Raw genomic sequence first — 11,914 nt, 5'->3', positions numbered from 1 at the left:
AAAGTTTTAGATCTTTAGGTTGGGCCTGAATAAGCCCGAAGCCTGAAGGTATTATTTTGGCTGGGCTTGGCTATATAACTTTTAGATAAGGTAGGATACTTTAAACCTGATCATAATAATGCTAGCCTAAATAAACTCAGCCTACCTGAATTATCGGCTTTAGTCTCATTCATAACCAATCTAACAATACATGGACCTTTGGGGCTTCCAATAGCACTTATTTCTCCTTGCCAAATGAAGGTTCTCTTATGAATGGATCCCATAGAAGAGCAGGCTATTACCTTCATGCAATTAACATCCATGCCAAACCAGTAATCATTTTTCCCCTCTTTTTTGATTGCTAGCTCATATGTATTTATCAAAGTTTTAAAAACTATACTAAATCAGCTGGATCAACCGTGAATCGGTCACTAGTCTGGTTCGGTTGGGGCAAGTAAATCGGGGTACCATTGAACTAGTTAAAGAACAAAAAAAAAAACCATAAAAGTGACAATTCAGATAAGTTGATCGGTTCATGTTATATTAATTTTTTCTGCTCCTCCAGCTTAAAACGACATAGTTTTGAGTTTTTTTTTTTTTAAATTTTTAATAATTATTTAATGATTTAAATAAGGACTAGTTGCGATTGCCCTAGCCCAATAAGTTGCTCTGCCTATTCTCTATTCATTACTTCATTTTTCACTTTCAGTTCCAGTTGTTTGAGAGTGGCAGATTCAGTTTCTCCTTTCGTCCTCTTCGACACACACGATCGCATGCATTTGTCACTGGGATTTTCTTCATTTCGACGGACAGTGGATGTATCTCTGAGCTCAGCACACTTGTCAGACGCATTCTTCATCCCATTACTGAAGTGGGAAGTTAGATCTTGTATCATCTCCGTCTCATTTTTTAAGTCTAATCTGGGTTCTTCTTCAGTCTGTCTTCATCTCTCTACCCAAGGTCAAGTACTCGAGTCATCTCTAAAGTCTGAATCCATACTCTCTAAGTTTAACTCGTCTTCATCTCTGATTCAATGAGTTGGAGCTCTCCAGGTCCAACTTGTTTGAATTTGTCTGAAATTGTTACTTAAATCCTAAATTGCATGTTTATTCTTTCATTTTTGTGATTGTCTAAAATTGTTACTTATCATATCCTGAATTCATTTTTGTTACTTAAATCCTGAGTTGCCTTTTACAGAGTCTCTGTTTCTATTTTTGTGGTTTATTATTTTTATCTAGTGATTTAATTTCTATTTATTTGAATTTAAAGTTTTGATTTAAGATCATGGATGCTGGTGGCCTTAAAAATAATGACACTCCCACACCTACGCCCACTCCCACACTAACTCCTATACCCGTGTCAAATACCCCTTCTACTCATAATGTTAATGCTATTGGAAGGACTGGTATTGGTAGTTCATTAGAGAAACAATCAATACCTGGCTCTACCTATGGGAAGACTGATCCTGCCTAGGAACATGTAGCCTTAAGAAAAGAAGGGATACTGCTGTTTATACATGCTTGCATTGTTCAAGTGAATACAGAGGGGGTGGCATAAATGGATTGAAGCAACATCTAGCTAGTGTAAGTGATCAAGTTATTTCTTGTAAAAAAGTTTCTCATGATGTACGCCATCAAATGATCTTATCTTTAAGGGAGGTTTTAAGAAAAAGAAAGCTGAATGATATTGAGAAAAATTATGGTGATATTAATGACTTACAAGAAGTAGTTGATGCTGATTTAAATCCTCCTTCAAATACAGCTTCTGCGGCTCAAGATAAAAGGAAGGCTTCTACAAGTGGTGTAAAGAGACAAGCTTTTGGTGCAACTAGCAATTACTTTGCCTTAAGAACAACTCCTGATGCACAACCAGGTATTAGAAGTTTTTTATCCACTAAACAAGCACAGCATAAAGCAAAGATTGCTATTTCTAAGTAGTTTGTTATCAATTGCATTCCTTTCAATACATTGAATTGTCCATTCTTTTAAAAAGCTATAGATGCAATTACTGCTATAGGACCTAGATTCAAAGGCCCTACTACTTATGATATGAGAGTGAATTTATTAGGGGATTTGAAATGAGAATGTCATTTAATTATTGATGCTCGTCAAAGCAGATGGGAAAGTAATGGTTGCACGTTAATGGCTGATGGTTGGACTGATGTTAAGCAACGTACATTTATAAACTTCTTAGTTCATTCTACAAAAGGTATAGTGTTTGTGAAGTCTATTGATGCTTCAGAGCTAGTCAAAGATGCCAAGATATTATTTCAGATGTTTAGTGAAGTGATAAAGTGGATTGGCCCTAAAAATATTGTTCATATGATGACTGATAATGCAGCCAACTATGTAGCATGTGGTCGACTGATTCATGAGAAATATAGGCATATTTATTGGTCACAATGTGCTACATATTGCTTGAATCTCATCTTGAAAGACATTGCAAGTTTGTCTCATGTGCTAGACCTTGCATCCAAGGCATCAAAGATTATCATTTTTGTGTACAATCATACTATCGTTTTGTCATGGCTTAGAAAAACACAAGGTTGGAGGGAGATTGTGTGTCTAAGAGCAACTAGATTTGCTACCACCTTCATTACTTTACAAAGCATTCATAAGCACAAGAATGACTTGCAAGCTTTGGTGGTTGATAGACATTTTGTTAATCACAAGTTGTCAAAGACAGTAGCAGGACAGAATTTTGCTAACATTGTCTTGGACAATATATTTTGGAATGAGTGTTATGACATTGTGGTGCTTGTTAGTCCCCTCATTCGGTTGCTAAGAATTGTTGATGGAAATGAAAAGCCTTCTCTTGGCTATGTCTATGAAGGCATGATAAGGGCAAAACATGAAATCAAGAGTTTTTGTAACAACAATCCTCATAAGTTTTTGTAATACTATTTATCCTCTTATTCTAAACACAGTTAGGCATTAAATGTGGCACCTCTACTAAAGGATATTCAAACATTAATTCACCATGTTTTGAAGAACTAGTTCTTCCATTATACCCAACTCTATATTGGTATTTTTTCCCTCCTTTTGATAGGCCAAAGTATTCAATGAGACATTTTAATCCTTTAACCTTAATACTATTAGTTTCATTAGAAAATTTTTTTGACATTAAACATTTAAATATTGAAAAAGCACTTAACTAATGGTGTTAGGGTTAGAGAACTAAAAAGATATTTTATAAGATTAAAATGATTAAATTAAAACATTATATAAAATTAGAGGATCAATATACTTTAGCCTTAATTGGTTATATAAATCACAATGATCATTTTGTCATCAATACAAATATTATGCAATATGATTTGTTTATATGTTTCCTAGATTAAGTTACGTACTCACCCATACTATAAATGTAGGACGACTGCCTTAAGGCAACACACACACTCCATGCTTGAATCCAGTATATTTCCCTCATAGTCTTATGAACTTCACTGATTATTAAGAGATTTGTGAATAGTGTGACTTCTTACAAATTTATATTAATAAGAAATAACTTCACAAGCAAATTCGATATCATGATGTAGTGGAATGACATAGAAGAAAGCATTTCAATAGGTCCATAGGGAGGCCCAAGTGGTGATCCATGGAGTTATACAACAAATGAAGGCATAAAACCAGATAATCATCCATGTAGGATTAAACATCAAGTCCATATCTTTCCAGGACACAAGTGAAATTACTTCTATAACATTTAGTGGCAACAATTCCATTGACATTGGTGAAAGGCTCATTGTAAGCATGCTCTGTTAATGTGACTTGTTCAGTTTACTAAATTAAACATCTTAATAAGCACTTGCAATATTTTATATATAAACTACTAAAACACACACAAATAGAGATATACACTAAAAGAGCGAATGAGCCAATTATAATCTAAACTATAGGTTTAAAAGTATTTGAAATTCTATATTCATTTTTTGTGCGACGTTTCTCTTTTGCTAATAAAAGTTAACTTTAACCATTAGTTAACTATAAGATTATGAAAACGAAGCTCCAAAATTATAGAAAATGACAAATAAAATTTTCTTAGCCATTTTCTATATTTTTCGATCTTTACCTATAATTTCAAAGTTCTTTTCTGCAATTTTTAACAGCACATTCTAGTTAATTAATAATTAAAATTAATTTTTGTTAGTGACAAGAGCTAAATTATAATATTTTTAAAAATTGAATGAAAACATTATATGAAAAATAAGTTTATGATTTCAAACATTCATAAACCTCTAGTTTAAAAATTAATTTGTTCTTTAAGACAAACAAACACATATATATGCTGTGGCATGCAGGTGCGTTTAATTAATATGATTTGCAAGTTTATAATTAACTAGCCTTCGGAGCACCTCATATCCTTAGGCGGGACCCATAAAGTATTTGCAAATATGTTAGGGAAAATGACAATTAAGTCCTAAAGGATCAATTTTATTCAAGGTAAGTCCCAAGACATTTTGAAAGGCCAGTTAAGTCCCTAGGTCCTTGAGTAGCATTTTAATATAATAAGAAATGACCAAAATACCCTTATTTGGCTGATGAAAATTTGAGGTTGCTCCTTCTCTACTCTTCCCTGCCCTGCTCGTCATCTCTTCCCCACCTTGTTCGTTGTCTCTTCCCTATCTCATTGCAAACGAATAAAGCTCTCTGTCGTCTCTTCCTTGGACTGTTCAGTAAAGCTATCTATCATCTCTATTCTAGTTTTGTTTGACGTCTCTTCTCTGCCCTAAGTGATCAGTTGCTTAGGTCATTAATCTGTAATTTGTTTTGGTCATTAATCTTCGATGGGTGTGATGCATTTGCCTAGTTGAAGAGTCTAATCCTCATCAACATTCACCATTTTGATTATGCAGAAATTGCTTCTTCTTTAATTTTTTTCCCTGAGTGTCTTAACTGAAGGGGGACTATGTAGTTTGTACAAGTGACGACATACTCAAATGGATTTTAAATTCAAAGTTATATATTGTACCCAATTAATCAAATTTGCAACTTTGTAACTCTATAATTTGTTTTCACAATTTTATTCCCAACTTCTAATATTAAAACGTATTTGTAATGTTTAAGTTATACATTATACCCAATCAATCAAGTTGCCAAGCAACTTGGGTACCCAGTTTTGCAACTATCTCGAGAAAAATTTATCATTGCTTGTCAAAATTTTGGGTGAGAAAACCATCGAATTCTTAAGAAATTTATTATTCTAGGACAACACTCCAGTAATTTGTAATTCAGACACCGGATTTTGTAACTTTTTTATGAATAATTTGCAACTTCTTTTCAAAATTTTGGGTGGAAGAACTATTAAATTCTTAAATTTATTATTGTAGGAAAATGCTCCAGTAATTTGCAATTGAGACACCATATTTTACAACTTTCTTACAAATAATTTGCAACTCCTCAAAATTTTGGGTGGAAGAACTATTGAATTTTTGAACTTGCAAAGCTACCAAATTATTTTAGGACATGGCTTCAGTAATTTGCAACTGACATACCAAATTTTGCAACTTCATTACAAATAATTTGCAACTCCTTCTCAAAATTTTAGGTGGAATAACTTTTGAATTCTTGAACTTACAAATCTATCAAATTATTTTAGGATAACGCTCCAGTAATTTACTACTGAAATACCAAATTTTGTAACTTTATTATGAATAATTTGCAACTCGTTCTCAAAATTTTGAGTGGAATAACTTTTGAATTCTTGAACTTGCAAAGCTACCAAATTATTTTAGGACATGGCTTCAGTAATTTACAACTAACATACTAAATTTTGCAACTTCCTTGTGAATAATTTGCAACTCCTTCTCAAAATTTTGGGTGGAATAACCTTTGAATTCTTAAACTTGTAGAGCTATCAAATTATTTTAGGACAGGGCTCTAGTAATTTGCAATTGACATACCAAATTTTGCAACTACCTTATAAATAATTTGCAACCTCTGTTCGAAATTTTAAGACAATACACTTTTAGTGATTACAAAAGATATGAACTGTACATATAAGCTACATGTATTAATTCATCTAATGCATCTGCACATATCAGTTGTCCACATACACAAAAGCATGAACTTAGATTTATAAAAGAGGGGTTGTTATATACCAAAAAAATCTCTTAATACTACCAATATATATGTATAAAAACCTATATATGTTAACTAAATCTAACTTGATCTAAAACTACCTATACATGTATATCACCCAAATCCAAGTTTATGTAGTAACCCATTTACAATAACATCAACTTGGATTTGGATTTCTACACCTCTTCCATGTACGACTTGCTTCATGACAATGAGAACAATGATAAACCTTCTTCTACTGATATTGAGACTCAATCCTCACACGACGAGGTCTGCCAGCTGATCGAGATGTTCTAGGAGGTAGCAAAAAGGTTTGGTTTATGAGCTTAGATATTGTCAATGCATTTGGCTTTGACATCTCATGGTGACATCTCAAGGGTCTCAACATAATGCATAGTGCCATTGTATATTTTCTCCTATGAGCTATGAAGATAACATGCATAGTGCAATACTATACTTGTAGATTGTTTGTCTACAATCATCAGCACTCGTAAAAATCTATCCAGGTCCTACTAGCAAATCCTTCCACTTTGTTGCATTTAGCTCAGGCATTGGTGTTGGGATACTTTGCATTGCACATGGTAGAACTTCAAGATCTTGTGTAGCATATGAATTCCCAGCTGAACATCCTACTCTACATTTCCATTCAAATCATGTTTATTACTACCATTCATATTCATATTAGTATAATATTAATCATGCAATTATTAAAAAAACTTACCCATCAATTGAATCTCTTATTACCTTTATACTTTGCTGTATCTTCCCAATGATGTACATATAAGCAAAATTATCATTTAATTTCATTAATTGATTCATCCCTTCATCATCTTTAAAGTCTAAAAGAGCATTACAATCAAACTTTACTGTGTACTTCAACTCTATTTCATTAAAATCACAATTCAGGCATGATGAAATCAATCTAACAAGTCCTTCAAGAGACATTCCTTCTCTAATCATTCTTCCATTACAACTCCCCCTATCATAATGCATTGTCACATGCATATCTTTTACAATATCTCCACCAAAATGAAAATAACAAAAATTTCCTCGAAACAACTACTTTCCATTGTACCTAAGAATATCAACTTATAATAAACAAAATAAAATGTAATAATACATCACTTAGAAACAAGTTACTTTTGACATAAGTGATTTTTGCATCAGTAAAACATTGACAGCGTTCCATCTTAAGATATGGACACTCGATGATAAATTCTTACACTTTCAGTTGCAAAATGTCGAATCTTCATGCCAAATCTTTAGAAACATGAAAAAAAAAAATCTTTCATGTTCAGTCGCAATAAATCGTTCCATCTTTTCCCTTACGAGAGCCATTTTGCAAGAAATCAGACCTTAATGGAGTAAACTTTTTTGTTCAGATGCAGGGATTTAAAAAAAAAAAGACACACCTGTCTAAATGCACTAGCACAACTCCTTGAGCTTCCTTGAGTCAGTAATTAAGGCAACTCCACCTTTTCCAAGCACAACTCTGTTTTAGGAATGGTATTCTTTAATGTGCAGCCCCACCACTTACATGCAGCTCTCATTAATGGCGGGAAAGAGATAAATCAGGAGGAAAATGCTGGAATTGATAAGTGTACATGTTATATTTAATCATAAGGGTATTTTCATTATTTCTTTCATAAGTTTGATTTGTAAAAAACAGCATAGGACTTAACTGGCCTTTCAGAATATCTTGAAATTTACCTTAAATAAAATTGATCTTTTGGGACTTTATTATCATTTTTTCAATATGTTAACGGTGACGTCAGTGTCATTCACTATAAACCTAGCAACGCATGGACCTTTTGGAAACAGTTCGGGCACTTCTTTCTCCATCCCTAAAGCAATAATACGATGGTTGGATTCCATGGAAGGGCTGGCTACTACATTGATGCCATCGGCATCTTTGTTAAACCTCAACATGCCATCTGACTAATGATTTATATGAACAAATAATAATGATTGCTGTACGTTCTTGTGCTTAAATAATTCTCCTCATATATGTTTTACAGCTATATATGATGTGTCGGGGTGAAAAGTGTTTATTAGTTGTCACGTACGGTTGTTTTCAAGGGTACGGTTTTTAATAATAGCTCTTGCTTTGTTAGATTTCTTGATGCATGGTGCATTCTATATCGAAGTCGCGACTTTAGTGGAATAAGAAAAAACTCCGATTGGTGGTGATGTCCGTGGGGTTAGTTGGATGTGACGTCTTTGAAGTACCCATTGTAATTATTTTAGGAAACATGACAATTAAGACCTACATTAATATCTATCAATTAAAGAATATAAAATTTTAAAATTTCAGTTAAAGATCATAACTTTTAATTAAAATAAAAATATAATTTATTTTAAATACTTATAAAATTTATTAATGTGAGGTTGGATTTACTAACATTACTTAGAGATTCACTAACTCAATTTGAGAAAATTACTAATATATATTGTGAAAATATGAACTCTTATTTGAAAATCGATTGTCTAATAAAAATCGCCACTTGAAAATTTACTAACTAAACTTAAAAAAATTTCTAACGTATATTATTAAAAAATGAAACCCACTTGAGAATCGATTGTTTAACAAAAAATGACTTGTTTAAATTAGAATCCACTAACGTGAAATGAGATTCACTAATATCATTTGAGAATTTACTAACCTAACATGAAAAAATTGTTAATATATATTGTAAAAATAATATAATTGAGTTTTTTTTCATGAAGGGAATTTAAAACAAATTGCATTTTTTTTATCCCATGATTCTTAATTGAGATTAATGTCTTTAAGGGATCCTTAATTATCATTTTTCCATAATTTTGTCCTTCAAATAGGAGTGGAAGGAGTAGCGCGCGCGCTCTCTCTCTCTCTCTCTTCATATACATACATACATATAATATATATATATATATATATATAAATAAAAGTGTTTGTGTGGGGCAAGGTCATTTTGCTTTGCAGCTCGGTCAAATTCTAAGATTTGGATATTATATTAAACTGTACCCATTGCTATCATCACGGTTGACAATCGTGTGTAATGTGCAATCGGTGAAAGGACCGGAAGTGTATACTGCATAAAAAGATTAAGGGACAAAAATATTTTGAAAAATTTTTTCAAAGGAACAATCAATACCCTTATCATTTAGAAAGAATAATGTTGTCCTGTAACTATTAAAAAAAAAAAGCAATGTCACACTTTTTAAATTTTTAACATGATCAAAAGAAAGTTGAAAATTCTAATGTAGCAAGCCATGTGACAGCAAATGGAACTTAGAAGATTCACATATAATTATTTTTGTTATGCGTAGCAAATAGAATGAAGAAACTCTGCTGGTTTAAGTCCAACGTGAAAGTTTAATCGGAAAGTATGATAACCCATAAATTTTAAATAACATTAAAATATATGATATTGTGTTTTAAATATATTTAAATTTTATTAATTTTGGAACATATTTAGCAAGAAAAAGAGTAGGTTTGGTGGAGATTATGCATGTCATTTAATTAAGAGGTCTAGAGTTCAGATCTTTAGGAGGCCAACAGTGAGATTTTTATCTTTTAGCTTCAGCTTAGTTCAAAATTACTATAATGCCCTTCTATTAAGAAAACAAGGGCTTGTTTGGAAACCTGTTTTGAGAACAGTTTTTTATTCTCCAAAACAAAAAAATAAAAAAATTGGTTTGGTAACGTGTTTTCAAAAGTATTTTGGAGAACAAAAAAATAAAATATTATTTTAGAGAATAAAAAAATAAAAAAAACTTTTAAGTGTTCTATGATTATTATTTTGGAGAATAATGGAGAATGAGAAAAACACCTATTTTTATTATTTTTTTGTTCTTAGAACATATTTTACATAACACTAAAATAAAAATAATTTCAAACAACTCCCAAAAGCCTGCATTCATCTTCATCTTTCTTCATTGGATTTTTTCCAAGAACCATCAAGAGAGAGAGAGTTCAAAGAGAAACTCCGATCAACCTTCATCTTTTGCTCGTGTTTTCTACCTGAGTTGGTTGCTGGCGTTCACCATGAACTCGCTATGAGTTGCTGTCACAAGTAGTCCATTCAAGGTTGATTCACTCCTCCCTATTTCTGTTTTCCAGCGACCTCTTCATCCTTTTGCCAAATTTCTTTCCTCCTCTGTCATTCTGTCGAGCTATGAGTAGTGAAGCATGGTGGAACTTGGTTGCTTAGGAGATCCGAGCTGTTGATCGTTTCCTTTCCCTCCACCGTCGCTCTTCCTCTGCCTCTGTCAGTGTTTCAAGTGCATCCAATTGTCACGTGCCAAAAATTAAACATGACCAGCATGAGATATATGCACAAACATACATCCTTTAAGCCTTGATTAAGTAAACTTTACTTTAATATTTTAATTCAATTAAAAATAGGATAGAAAATCATTATAACATTTTTATATAAATAGAAAATTATTATAAAAATTTCAATAGAACCTTCACTGTAAATAAGATTTCTCAAAATCTTTACAACATCAATGTAAAATTCAAATTAGAAATGCAGAGCTCTACCCTGCACGACAGACAGACATATAGATAACATATCAAAATCCTATTTGTAATTAACATGGAGCATCTAATCATAATTTTAAAATATAGAACATAATTAAACATTTACATCAAAAAGGAAGGTATCTTCAAAAAGTTTCCTCATCAATTCAACAATAAACTTGTCAGAGATCAACATGAGGTAAATCATCAACTATGCTATTTGAGATTAAAAATATTTTTAATGAATAATATTCCCATAATAAACAATTGAACATGAATAAAAGAAAAGTTTAAAACAATTATGTAAGTTAGAGACAATGATTTTCATAAAAATTTGATAAATTTCTGAATAAAATGACTATAACTTTAAATAAAATTTTGAACGATTAAATTATCAAATCAAATATTATTATCACGTGATTTCAAGAAAGCAAGTAAACAAAATAAATAATTATACATAAATTACTAAATAAAAACCAATGATATGTAAAATCACCAAATACTCTAATTTATGACTATATGGACTTATTAGAATAATTAATAAAGTGGATACACATTCTATGAAATTAAATAACCAAATGTGACTCATACCATGAAAATAAATGTAGACACACAGTCTATGAGAGTAAGTAACCAAATGCAACTAAAGTCACAAAACGAATATGGACCCAAAATCCTTGAGGAAAATGCTAACCGAACGTGCTTAAAGCCATAAAAACAAACACGAGTATGAGACCCACAAATAACAAACGTAAGAACAAAGCTCACGAAAAATAAAACTAACTAGTCATTGACTATGGCGTGCCAAAAGCTAATAAAATTGCCATTAGCAACCAGTGTTCTGCATAAAGTCTCCTTTAAATTTATTTTCAAACATGCAAAAAAAATCATCATTATCAAAATAAAATTTTCTCTTCTCAATATCAAACTCGCATAAATTGTTTAAAACATCAATTCTTTTAAATATAAAAATTCACAATTAATATTTCATAAACTTCTTCACCAATTTTCATGATTGTCTTTATTGAATAAAAGAATACTAGAATTTATAAAAGTTTTTTCATCAATTTTATAAACATATATCATGACAACTTCAAAAGCTAAAGAAATTTAATTAACAACAATAATCAATGCTAGAGAAACATATATTAATAATTATAAATTATTAAAAATAATATGTAATAAGGGAAAATTTGTAAATATAAATTAATTGGGACGACCTCTCAATTATCCTTAAACTACTTTATTACCTAGAAAATAGAAACAAATAAATTTCTTTAGCAATAACTATATTGCACAAATCTACATCAATCATTCAGCAATCCGATTTCTCACCTAAGATATGATAAAA

General features: G+C 31.4%; 1 protein-coding gene across 1 annotated transcript; it reads left to right on the top strand.

The window, feature by feature from the left end:
- Positions 1–2,120: 2,120 nt before the first annotated feature.
- LOC129309302 (uncharacterized) lies at positions 2,121–2,876 on the top strand. The gene has a single exon (XM_054950862.1). The coding sequence runs from the start codon at positions 2,121–2,123 to the stop codon at positions 2,874–2,876; it is 756 nt and encodes a 251-aa protein (XP_054806837.1).
- Positions 2,877–11,914: the final 9,038 nt, after the last annotated feature.

This window comes from Prosopis cineraria, unplaced genomic scaffold, assembly GCF_029017545.1.
Source record: "Prosopis cineraria cultivar Desert tree isolate PC_DT_omini unplaced genomic scaffold, ASM2901754v1 PC1, whole genome shotgun sequence".
NCBI classification, from domain to species: domain Eukaryota; kingdom Viridiplantae; phylum Streptophyta; class Magnoliopsida; order Fabales; family Fabaceae; genus Prosopis; species Prosopis cineraria.
This window is presented reverse-complemented; position numbering and strand designations above follow the sequence as displayed.

Bases quoted from the DNA above. Each gene is read 5' to 3' on its own strand.
- LOC129309302 (XM_054950862.1), top strand. From the start codon at position 2,121: ATGGCTGATGGTTGGACTGATGTTAAGCAACGTACATTTATAAACTTC.